Genomic DNA, 13,009 nt, shown 5'->3' with positions numbered 1-13,009 from the left:
GGTCACACAACTGTAAAGACGTTGTGAGATATCCTGCAGAGGTGAAAGAAGTACTTAGATCTTGTTCTTCAGTAAATGTAGAAGTACCAGAGTGTAGGAATACTCAGTTACAAGTAAAGTGAATATATGAATGAGTGTTGCTTTGAGTGTTTATTATCCTCCTGAAAACAAAGACAATAATGTAAATATTGCCTTTATTATTTCCAATACGGAATTCATTCAATTTAACTCCACCACCACCCAGTGTTAAACCAATTCTTTAGCGTTAGAACATGCTATGTTTATTTATTTATTACGCATTCCCTTTCTGTACATGGTTTTACTTTTGTCTTTTCATTCAGACTCCAAATCAACATCCCTGGTTTAAAATCTGTGAAAATTAAGAGCTGCTCTTCTTAAACAATATTGAGTGGAACAACTAAATCTTGATTGAGGTGTTGACAGAACAAACAACAGTTTTTAAATCTTTATTAAAGCCAAATCATGATATACAGATAGACGACATACCATTATTTTTTGTTTACAGTACAACAGATAACTTTGCTTCATGAGATTTACTGGAACTCGTCTGGAAAAAGCATCATGATTCTTAAATAAAAACTTCCCTCAGAGTCGACACGTTTTTAACCTCTCGGCACAGAGCTTACAGTGCTATAACAACAACGCGTGGAGAAGACTGCACTGCATGTGAAAAAAATATATTGCTGTACTCGCAATCCTCAAACTGATGTCGAGCAAACGGGGGAAAATGTCAATGCATCGTCAAAAACACATGGTTAGAAAAAAATGCATGATGAAATAGTGTTATATATGCACATAATCGTCTGCCTCACTGAGTCAATCTTCATAAAATAAACATCTTATGTGTAGTTTAATTTGCAAATGTTGTTGTAATATCAAGAAGGAAAGAATCATCCAATTGCATGAATTCAATCTGAGTCCATTTACTTTCCCCATTTCAATCTGTTTGGAATCATTCTGTGGTACAAAACAATACCTCCTACCTGTTGCTTCATTCACCACACACAGATGAGACAAAGCCGTTATGAAGACAGGAAGGAAATAGACAAGAGGCACTTACAGTCAGAAATAGGTTAAGGAACGATCACCTTGGAGAACTATTTAGCAACCACCCTGTTCATCTTAAAAGCAGCATTTACTCTAATCTGCTGAAGTGCTGGTCATCGGAAAACTTCTTCACCTCACTGACCCGGGGGAAGGAATACAGATAAAATGAATCATACATGATCAAGATGAAACCTTCTCTGTAGAATAAACAAAGACTTAGAGATGGTCGGTGATTGGCAGCATCCATTATTCAGAGCTGTGATTTTGCATGTTGTGTGTTTATGTCAATGGAGGAGGAAGGAGGAAAATGGCTTCATCCATGTCTTCTTCTGTGGTGGGAGGTGCTACTGCCTGGCCTTCCCTGCACTGACCAGGTAGCCCTTAGCCTTGATGATACCCCGGCTCTTCACGATGATGGAGTAGCGCAGCACCCATTCCAGCCTCCAGTCAGCAGCGCTCAGGTCCTGCGTTCCCTCCTGAACCGCCTCCTGGAATGTGGCCGCTGACATGAGCTCTGTGGAAACATGAAGCCAGAGGAGCCGTTCACAACTCATGGAACATATTCAAATTCAGTGTGCAGCTTCCTCTTGCTGAGAGCTTAAACATGAGGTTAAATGATACTGAAGTTGACCCCAAACCCATGCATGACCTTTTTAGAAAGACACATGTAAGGAAAATACCCACAGTTGGTCAGACTGTTCTCTCAACACTTTCTTACTTTCTTCTACTGCAACTTTTCACAGAAATAAAACTTGTTTTTGAGATGAATTGATTGTTGGTTTCGGTCTTTGTTGACAATAAGAAAACTGAAGAATCTCGTGTTTTTAGCTAGAAATGTCCCTTTACACCCATCTGACTTGAAGGAGAAATTGATCAGCACCTTTGGGGTCGTTGTGTGTGAGCAGCTGGATGTCGAACTCCTTAGCGAAGGCTGTGAGGTCGGGAGGCATCACACAGCAGGAGGCCAGGTTCACCTGGTTACTGCTGGGCTTCACCTGAAACAACAGCGGGGGGGGGGGGCAAAGTCAAAGACTGGCTTCATGGTTTATCATAGGAAGCATCACAGAGCAGTGCACTGGACAAAGCTTATCATACAAAAACACATTCTTGCTTGCTTTTGTTTAAATGTATTAACCTTTTATCACAGTAAACACACCTGTCGCCTCTAAAGTCGGCAATAAGTTGTTGTTCACCCCAAATCTGCCCCCCAATAATTTAGGAATTGGTCTGAATTTCTCAGACAGGCTATCATTTGACTTGTAATTCAAGTGGGTCAAGGTCACAGCACCCGATTAAATACCTGAACAAACATGATCTGGCTTTTGTTAGAAATGTCTGGCAAATCAAATATTGACCTGTTGGCCCGAGGTGGGATATTGAACCACATCAGTAAGGTGTTGCTATGATTTGGGTTGTGTCTTAAAGAGCTGTTAGTATGACCAGCAGATGTCCCCTGTGTTCCCGTCTTTGGAGCCCAAAAGATTAACGTCTACTTTTACGGCACAAATATCACGTCAGCAGCAAACTTTAATAAGGTTTAATTAGCCCACTACTAAACATCACTGTAGATCTTTACATGTTGTGTCCATAACTGTGGTTTAGAACGAGGCAGTTGGGATATAATACATATTTTCCCAAAACATGCAATTCATATTTCTTTGAACTTCCATTTAAAATACATTACAATATCATTGCACCAAGTAATTCTGCCTTTCTCTTGCTGGGAAAACGGATGTCTTGTTCAAACAAACTTTATTGGAACAGTCAATGGTTTAAACGAAAAACGCTCTTAGCATCAGCCCTGTGTCATGGACGGTCAAATGAAGAAAAAAGTGTTCCTTTCAGTGATTGAAATACAGCGCAAGACTATAAAACTCCTCTGTTCAGAAAGGTGTATTAAAGATGACACAAATGATTGTACAGCCTCACCTGAGCCCAGTTGTAGAGCTGCTCCAGGAGGTCTTTGTCCAGGTCCGAGGTACCGATGGCAGCGATCTTCTGGCTCCTGACCAGAGCCTCCAGCTCCTCCCAGGCCGGCTGAAGGTGAGCCAGACTCTGGCTTTCCCCCTCCAGGGGCCACGTTGGAGCTATGATGACAGAGTCGAGCTGCGACACCGCCAGCGTCTGGCAGGCTGTGGGGGAGAACAGAGGAGGCTGCAGGTCAGTTTCATGAACGTTTTAAAGTATAGGAAAGTTTAGCTGCAGACATTTAAAGCTCACCCATCTCCACGGCGTCTCTGATGGAGGATTCGACCGCATCGCACAGGAACAGCTTGACTGTGAAAACAAGAAGATGTAAATACATTATCCCGCACATCACTGGTATTACCTATTCATTACTTCTTATAAGTTGTTTAACTATATGGTTATTTGTTTGTTTTTGATGAAGTGAGTTATTAAATACACTACATTTTCAGCAAATCACCACATTGCATTTAGGAAAAAGTAAAGAAAAGCTATTTAGAAAAACTCGGGTTAAAGCGGGGAATTTGAAGGATGTTTTCACATGTTGCAGTTACATGTTAACCTGTCAACTCCAGTGCTGACAGGCAGTTTGTCACCAGTAACTTAAAAATGAAATATTTAAGTTGACTGTAAAACCAGCACTGACCTGAAACCCTCAGCTCCTCCCTCTCTTCGGGGGGGATGGCGTCTGTCGGCTGCGGGAGGGAGCAGTCCAGCGTGTCTGGGAAGTCCTGAATGAAAAGAAAAGCATTTCATTAAGGATAACTGTCTTTAGGACAACTATTTCACCATATTTTATTTGACTTATTCCACTTTAACTTATTAAGGTAACATACATGTCTTTTTTTTTATTACACTTTTTTCTTTCTTATGTTTATATATATATATATATATATTTATTAAATTCTAAAATGTCACAAAATACACTTTCCTCTAGGTTAAAAAAAGTGTTCTTCTAAACTCATTGAACAAATGTATGGCTGCCATTCCAGTTTCTGTTGAATTCCATCACAGAGAAATGGTGTCAGTAGTTTGTAGAATACAATAAAATGACAAAAACTAAAATCTAAGACATCTATAAATAGTAAAACTGGAGGAACTGATAATGCTGCAGTGGTCTTGATTTTTTCCGTGGCTGTGTGTCCATTTCATTTATTTGTTTGTATGAGGAAAACCACTCACAATGACTACCAGAAATCGAGAAAATCCTGTGCCTCCTCCATCCTCCCACCCCCACCTCTGCACAGACGCACTTTCTGAATGGCCCCTTTGGCAGCCAGCGCTGCATGAACATTCATCATGACAGCTTCTTTTCAGTGCGCCTACAGGCATCCTTTGATGTCATCACTAAAGTTATTCTATTTTCCCAAGCACTGGAACCCTACTGCCCGACAGTGTGGTAGCTTGTATTCTGCAGCCCATAGTTAGAGCCAGTCTGACCACCGTTCACCATCAATGCAAATACTATTGTTTATTTCTCTGTGTCAATATCAATCATGCAAAACTGGTATCGGAGACTCTGAGACAAGCTGTGCATAAGAACTGTAAACATGTCCTTACATTGGAGACCGGTTTTCTGGCAGCAGTCCAATCAGTCAGTGCAGCTTGAATGCAGTCTTGAAGCTGAAATAACAAACAGAAAACAATGTCAAAGTATCATCGGAGACACTTTCTATATACAGCTTTTTATCCTCAAAAGACCCCACAAACACATCTGGAAGTCTGCTGCTGTGCGAACTCAAAGGCCATGGTTTATTAAAAACAATTCAACCAGTTGGAACAATGTCAAAGAGAAATTATCAAACAAAGGCAAGAAACTAGGATCAGTGCTGATGAATGTTTGGTTTCCAAACAATTTACAAAAAAGATAAGCATGGCGTGACTAGGCCAGCTGCATATGCAAATAGAATATGGATATCCGTCAAATGTTTGAAAGAAAATGTCAAACGAATCCAAGAGTTGAGAGTCAGGCTGAGCACGGAGAGGTTCATACAGAGTAAATTAGGGACCCCACATGAGGCTCACAAACAAACTTTAGCTCTGCTGCAGTCCTACGGTTGCAGAGCTGTTTTGAGTAAACGTTAAAATTGTGAATGGACAATAAAGCAAATGTAAGCTTCTAGCAAACCACTTTTGTTAAGCTCCCAGTCATATTATAACTTGAATATTACTGTAAGCGCTTTTTTAAATAACACAATTATGTTCAGTCCTATGGCATATTCAGCATTACTGCAGATTTGTGAAAGAGGATACACAAAACTGTCAGAAAGAGATGTTCGATGCAACAATGAGCGGTCTAAATGACTTTTTAAAGCATTGGTTTTTTTGTTGGATGTCAGCAACATGACAATACAGATATAATCCTAAACTCATATTTCCTGTTTCCTGTGGTTAACATATGATCAACTATACCTTCTTTTAAACTTTTTTTTATCGTTGATCACTGCAATAAAACATCATATTATAAACTTTGGACTGAGGTTTGGAAGCCAGCTGTAGCTACAGTATATTACAACTATGCTGTCGAGGATAACCGCAGGTGATGTTAAAGTTGATAAACATCAAGGGGTGTAGTAACTGAAGCAATACTGTAAAAAGAAACAAGTCTTAACCAGTTATTTTAGGAAATGGCCCTGCACCTTTATTAGTGAACGTCTCTAGAGGGAAACAGGGAGTGCAGGAATGGATTCTTTAATCCAGTTAGGCCATAGTTCATTGATTTGCTGCTTTCACCAGTGTTGGCTCATTTTAAACAGAACATATTTGGTTTCTGGGTTGTTGACAACACAAAAGCTAATTGAGGACATCTGCTTAAGCTCTAGGGAAACTATTTTACTGATATTTGTCACAACTTTCCAGACATTCTGGATTATTCCTGGCCATAAAAAAAATAGAACTTTGAAGTCTGAAATGTTACATTAATACCAGGGCATTTTAATGTTGTTAATTGTCAATTTGAAGCCAATTTTAGCTATACTTCAAAATTAAAATACTGGTTTGTATTTCTGAATATTGGTATTGCAGTACTGCATCATGTACAATAAGCAAATCACATGTTCTAATATGTAAATTGTAACTATCAGTGTTAAATAAATGTAGAGTAGTAAAAGCACAATCTTAGCTTCCAAAATGTATTGTGGTAGAAGTATGAAGTAGGCTAAAATGGAAATATTCAAGTAACGTGCAAGTATGTCAAAATAGTACTTAAGTACTTGGGTACTGTCCACCACAGCAGTCCTGTAATTGCTGACCCCAACAAGGAGACTTTTAAATACCTCTTTCTAAAGTCTTTAGGGGCTGCTCACAACGCTTTTATCAGTAAACACACACTACAATGGTTAGCTAGTTAACTATTCAGACAGGTAGCCCAATGTTAACTTAAAGGCTAAGCTAATAAGCTAAGCTGTCACACCAACGGCTGAAAGCAGCTAACCAACGGCCGGTGTTTTTAAATTCGACCGTTATTGACGTTAGCTTACCTCTTCGCAGGGAGAGCTTGGACACTTCTTTTTCAGCCGGTTTCGGTTGACTATATTCCCGGTGTGCAGCCTGAGAGTCTTAGCGTGGCTCAGAAACATCTTTGCCTCGTTTTCCATGTTGTTTTGAGGATCCATGTGGTTTATCAGTGGCGAGATGACAGGTTGCTGATCAGTGAGTAATAGCTGGCTAGCACACAATAGTAATTATACAACTTGTAAAAAATGATGTAGTCAGGATGACTTGCAATGTGTTGACTGATTGCTGGTTGCTTAGTGGCTGTTATGGAAGCGAGCCGGTCCGTAACGCCCACATGAAGGAGTCGTTGACGGCAACGTAAAACCCGGTCTGGATATTAAGTTGAGTCAGTAATTGGCCTCATTCAAAACCCGGAACTTGATGACTGGAGTGGAAGGTTGTATCGGATACAGTTCTGACTCCTGACCGCTAGATGGCGGTGCAGGGTTTCTTGTACGTTTTACAAAATTGTGCAACCTAAACACTCAAACTGAATGAACAAAGTACTCGAACAGATCAGATACTTTACTGAAGAATTAGCAGCCCCCTCAAAGAGAGATTATTCCACCATTAGTCCAAACAGTCTGGTTATGCTCAACTATCACAAGGAAGTTGGGAAAGTTTTTCTGCAAAAATGATAACTATAACTCTTCTCAACAACTCAACTCTGGCTATCAGAGAACTCCCAGATAACTTATTTTTTAGTCAAACATCAATCTATTTGGCTTTATCTGTAAACCTGCATACCATGCACACTAATGTAGGTATGAGATCATAATGCTTGTAAGTAGACTGTAAAGCACTGCGTTTTTCATTGTATTCCTTTTTGCAAATCATGAAAACTGGTATCGGTGACGCTGAGAACCAGCTGAAGATAAGAACTGTAAACATGTCCTTACATTGGAGGCCGGTTCTCTGGCAGCAGTCCAATCAGTCAGTGTGTCTTGAATGCAGTCTTGAAGCTGAAATAACAAACAGAAAACAATGTCAAAGTATCATCTGAGAAACTTTCTATATACAGCTTTTTATCCTCAAAAGACCCCACAAACACATCTGGAAGTCTGCTGCTGCGCAAACTCAAAGGCCATGGTTCATTAAAAACAATTCAACCAGTTGGAACAATGTCAAAGAGAAATTATCAGACAAAGGCAAGAAACTAGGATCAGTGCTGATGTGTCACATAATTATACTCAAACTGTCTGTCTGTCTGTCTATCTGTCTGTCTGTCTGGACATGGATGGATGGAGGGATGGATGGAGGGAGGCTTTCATCACTTGAAGGGGATTTTCAGTATATTTTACACGAGTTCCCATGGATGTAAGGGTTGTTTCAGGTTGAAGAGTCGTGACGCCCCCACAACCCCCATGCTGCAACCACAACCACTTTAACACAAACACACTTGCACAAACATTGATTAAAACGTTGATTAACCACATATGCTGTTACTTAATGTGAAATGAAGTTGCTGTGTAGCTTGAAAGCAGCAGTAACATTTATCTGCACAGTATACGGGCCGACTGAGGACCGACCCTCTCTGCATGTTTATTTGTTTATCAAGAACGTTCTTTATTCAGGGTCAATGTAACAGCACCACAGTAAACAAATGTGCAGGTTGGACTTTGGTTTTTTAAGAATACAAGTCAGGGCAAATGATAACAGTGCAAAGGGGCATTGCAAGGGACAACTTTAAGTATTAATCATGGTGGATTTAATATACTTGGGAATGAGAATGGAGTGTAAAATGGTTTCAGCTTTAGAGGAAAGTGATGGGAATGAGACTTTTATCATGGGCCTTATTGTGCACGACGAACACTTAATAAACCAGCTTTGAAAGGGTGTCACTCATCTGGACGGCTTTAGTACTGTCAGATAAGATCTGCATTTGTGTGAGAAAGTATCCGCCTGGCTGGTTCAGAGGGCACTGACATCTCTTAAACAGCTACACTGCCCCTGACCTCTGACCTCTGACCTCTTCATGGACAAGAACAATAAAGAACAGAGGTTTTCAAATGTGATCAATAAAGCATTGCTATATAACCCGACTGAGGATACTCTATAATGCTGATGTTGTGATTGATTTGGTCTCACCTTCAGACACATCCAGTACTTGTTCCTGCATTTTACTTAGACCATTAATTCATTTGCACTTTTATTGCATTACTTTACATCTTTTTATGCTGCATTGTTTTAAGTGCCTTAAGAAGAACATTTGAGTGTGTGCGTGGGGGGTGGCCTTTTGGGATTCAGTGATCAAATTTCACTTTTACTGAGGGGTTGCTGACATGCCAGAGGAGGTGTGGTGACGGAGGGGAGGGCATATTTCATGGGTGCATATAAAAGCCACTGCAGGCTGCACTGGACCAACATCTTTTCCTCCCAGGACGCTTCTTGTGAAACACTGAATGTGAGCAGGTACGTTTCTCTGCATGCTAATGAAAGCATCTCATTCTACTCTTTGTGCAATTCTGAATATGTGCTGTTGATGTGTTGCAACTGGTGAGTTTATTAGATAACATGCTGGCGGGGACTTCAGCCATAATTAATCACAAATTGTTTTATGTAAACTCTTTAAGCTTGAGATTAAAGAACTGCAAACAGCTGGAAACCATACAATGATTACAAAATCAGGGGTCAAAGTCATGACCTTCTTCTTTCTGAAGAACTCAGTTGGAGGGTTTTGTGATGGAAACATGAGAACAGCAGCCAAATTGTGTGAGGCAGAGACGAGTGGGAAACTCTGCTTCTAATTTTGAGGTTTTTTTCTCTGGAATTTAATCAGTTTGTGTCTTTGCAGAAATCCGCACAACAAGACCAACAGCAGCCACGGACATGAAGTTCCCCACTCTCTTCTTTCTGCTGATCCTCACCTGCATGTACCTGAGTCTTGCACAAGGTAAGATTAGACTTGATTCACACTTATGAGATAATGATATTAATTGTGTTTATTTTTTATATATAATATTTTATATTGAAAGCTAAAAAAGAACCTAGTTTTGGTGCATCTGTAAATGACTGTGAAGAACTTGGCTGCAGATGTATTTCATAATCCACATTCCTTTAAGATTATTCCTAAATCTTCTCTTTCAATGGGGCGATTATTGTGCTCAAATCCAATTACCGCAACACTTCAAACCAACATGTAATCTGTCTGGGCTTGCTGTTATTGACTGCTCTCATGTGGTAATCTTCTGACGGGTCTGATAATAGAAAGTGTTCAACCCCGCGAAATGCAGCAAATCGGATGCATGTGTTTGACATAAAAATGAAACACAAAGTTTCTTGTTTGATTCAGGGCATTGTAAAGAAGCAGGTGCATATTAATTAGGATTTGGGACACAAGAAGGCGAGTAGTTCGGAGTTGCATGACTAAACAAAATGCTTTCCATTAAAAACGAACGATAATTGAAGATCACTATTACACTATTTAGGAAAACTACTGCACGTTTATTCTTCAAAACAACAAGTCTTTGTTTTAGAAACACGCTTTTTTCCCCCAAAATTTCAAATCAAAAACCCATGAACCCAATTAAAGTGAAATAGTAATTGGTAGCTATAAACAGTAAGCAGGGCTGTAGCCAGAAACACAACCTCATTAGTCCAGGCCCCCAGCAGTGCCCTCCCCACCAGTGCATTCGAACAACAATCATATCTCCAGATTATTTGGACATTTCATATCTCACTTGCTTAGTTGATGAGATTTATTTAATAGTGTGGGTGTCGAAAATCTAGTTTCAAAGACTTTTACAGGAATTAAAACTTACTAAATCTTTTATCTAAAAGCTTGAAAGTGGTCAGATTTAGTGGTGAAAGTCACTACTTGGACCATGTGTTGTTTAGGATGTAAACACTTCCCTTTGCTTGCTGAAAACCCAAACAGTTACACATTTAAACACCACGGAAATGACCGCAGCGTCCCCAAACATAGCTGGAAAGATGGGTTTGCTTCAGACTAAATATTATTATGTACTTTTACATCTATGAACTCAAACATGTGTTCCTCATCACAGTGAAAATGAAGTGCTGTTGTTGGACAGGATGTTCAAGTGTTGTTTGTGTATGTTAAAGAGAAAAACCCCAACACTTAGGCTCCAAAAATCCCTCTCCCGTATAAGACCCTGTTGATTCATCCCTATAAGCTTCTTGTGGTTTTCTTTGGTAAAATATTTGGAAAATACAAGATGAACCGATGACAACTGACTTTGTTGGTCCTTCTAATAAAATAAAATCAACGGTAACAGTCCACACATTAAACATATCTTAACTTGATGATATATTGAATAAATATTGATCACTTTTGCCAATACAAAAAGACAAACCCGTACAAAAACCCAACTTAACAAAGGTTATATTTAATATTGCTTCTCTTTTTTGACCTTACTTTAACTACAGTACAAATTCAGTGATCATCTTCAATATTGAGTGATATTTATAAATGAGGTGTTTTACTTCTCTCTCTGCAGGCTCGTACGGCAACTGCTGCCTCGGCTACATAAAAGGGATGAAGGCGAGCGGGAGGAGGAACATTGAAAGTTACAGGATGCAGGAAACAGATGGGGATTGCAACCTCAGAGCTGTGGTGTGAGTTACACATTTTAGGTCCAACATCGCTGAACCTAAGCCAGCATTTCGTCTCCAGCATTGTTGAAAGTTCACATTAAAATAAATTGGCAAGGAGTAATGGAAAAACCGACAACTCGATAACTAAGGCTAATTGATTAGTTTAGAGCAGCACTTTTGAGTACCTGATGTCTTTAATGTGTGCAGAAAGCTTGATAATCATAAATGATTCCTATATTTGTAGGTTTCTGATGAAGAAAAAGCCGTCACATATAATTCAGAAGACTCGCTGTGCCAATCCAAACGACCTCTGGGTCCAGCAACTGATTCAAGGCCTCAATGATAGGAGGCAGAAATAGGTAAAAAGTTTCACAACACCACTCTAAAAATGGCACACTTTTATTTCCCAGTCTGTGTAAATAATCATTCAACTGTTTCTGTCTCTGCAGACCACTCAAAGAATGGGGGAGCGAGGAGTAGATATTTCACCTTCCTGTCAGGGGAGGCTTCATATATCACCGTCCATAACCACATGGATTATGTCTCAGTAGATTTGGTATTTCCTGTTGTGACAGAGGACGTATATGTGCACGGTTCACTATAACATGAACATACCATATCCTAATGATGTAGCCAGTTTAACGATTTATAAAGAGCCACTGCTATGAGTCTGATCAGTGATAAGTAGCGTCTGCTAGGAATGAGCCACTGTTAGGTAGCTTTGAAATGTATTGAGTTTTTTTGTACAACAGATTTCCCTATTTTTATATCTCCATTTAAATTGTATTGTGTGTCTTTCTGTATCATATAAAGAAAGTAAAGGAGCCAGATTAAGGTGTTGATGATTAAGGTTACTACAAAAAGCTGTTTTACATCAGTTCTGTACTGATTTAAAGGTGCTTTCTGGGTTGCTCCATTGCTCCCTTATTACATTTTCCCAGGTATGCATGAAAGCAGGCACATTAGCCATCCTAAATCTAATGGCTAGTTACAAACTATATAAGAATGAGCCACCGTTTGGCAGCTTGGAAATGTATCAAGCTTTTATATACGACAGATATTCATATTTTTGTACCTTCATTGAAATGTTACTTTTTTGTCTTCCTGTATCAAATAAAGAAAAGGAAAAAAGGAAATCCAAATGTATGTTTCTGTTTAAAGTTATGATGATTTAAGGAACTAAAGCAAGCTGTTTTCCATCACTGATTTAGTGATGCCATGTTTGATTTTGGGGGAAAAATGTGTACCTTTCATATACATATTCAATGCATGAAAGCAGGCTTGGATTAGTCATGACTTCTGGTGAATAATTGACCACATTAGCCATCCTAAAAGTATTAGCCAGTGATGAATCATATATATGAGTGAGTCACTGTTTGTCAGCTTTGAAATGAATTGAGTTTTTTTGTACGACAGATATCCATATTTTTATATCTTCAATAAAACTGTTCTCTGTGTCTTCAATATCAAATAAAAAGATGCAATATAACCCAAAGTTTTGATGATAAAGAGAACTACAGCAAGCTGTTTTGTGTGAGCTCTGTGCTGATTTAGTGGTGCCATGTTTGATTTGGCGTGAAAACGTTGCACCATTCCTCCCCTATTACATTTTCACTGGTTATCCATGACAGCAGGCTTAGATTAAGTCGAATAACCTCTCACTTAGTCTGCCTTTGGCATCAACTTGGCCAATAATTGCTCACATTTGCCATCGGCCTACACTTTCAAACTTGGCACTGTGGATAGTGGCTCTGCAAAGCTGCTTTAATTGATTAAATAATAACATTGTAGATAAAGGATTGTCTTGAAAGTAAAAAATCTGCTGTCTGTTAACATTCTCATCCTATCAGTCCAAAGACACTTGATTAAAGGATTAATTCACAGTAAGTTACTGTATGAACACTGAAGCAGGTTTGGCGGGCTG

The 13,009-nt window shown here is 39.3% G+C and overlaps 2 protein-coding genes across 3 annotated transcripts; one reads left to right on the top strand and one right to left on the bottom strand.

Moving 5' to 3' along the window:
• Positions 1–454: 454 nt before the first annotated feature.
• gclm (glutamate-cysteine ligase, modifier subunit) lies at positions 455–6,848 on the bottom strand. Its single transcript, XM_063891022.1, has 7 exons — positions 6,513–6,848; positions 4,594–4,656; positions 3,680–3,764; positions 3,289–3,345; positions 2,998–3,200; positions 1,949–2,063; positions 455–1,582 (listed from the first exon to the last, which is right to left on the bottom strand). Exons 1-7 carry the CDS (start codon positions 6,645–6,647, stop codon positions 1,413–1,415), a joined length of 828 nt encoding a protein of 275 aa, XP_063747092.1. The 5' UTR covers positions 6,648–6,848; the 3' UTR covers positions 455–1,412.
• Positions 6,849–8,861: 2,013 nt separating this feature from the next.
• Positions 8,862–12,221, top strand: ccl25b (chemokine (C-C motif) ligand 25b). 2 transcript variants are annotated; one of them, XM_063891715.1, is made up of 5 exons: positions 8,862–8,940; positions 9,323–9,421; positions 10,989–11,106; positions 11,330–11,444; positions 11,535–12,221. In XM_063891715.1, exons 2-4 carry the CDS (start codon positions 9,358–9,360, stop codon positions 11,442–11,444), a joined length of 297 nt encoding a protein of 98 aa, XP_063747785.1. In that variant the 5' UTR covers positions 8,862–8,940; positions 9,323–9,357; the 3' UTR covers positions 11,535–12,221. The 2 variants fall into 2 exon arrangements, with proteins under 2 accessions (XP_063747785.1, XP_063747786.1); XM_063891716.1 differs by having other exon boundaries at positions 8,874–8,932.
• Positions 12,222–13,009: the final 788 nt, after the last annotated feature.

Source organism: Eleginops maclovinus, chromosome 9 (genome assembly GCF_036324505.1).
Source record: "Eleginops maclovinus isolate JMC-PN-2008 ecotype Puerto Natales chromosome 9, JC_Emac_rtc_rv5, whole genome shotgun sequence".
Classification (NCBI taxonomy): domain Eukaryota; kingdom Metazoa; phylum Chordata; class Actinopteri; order Perciformes; family Eleginopidae; genus Eleginops; species Eleginops maclovinus.
This window is presented reverse-complemented; position numbering and strand designations above follow the sequence as displayed.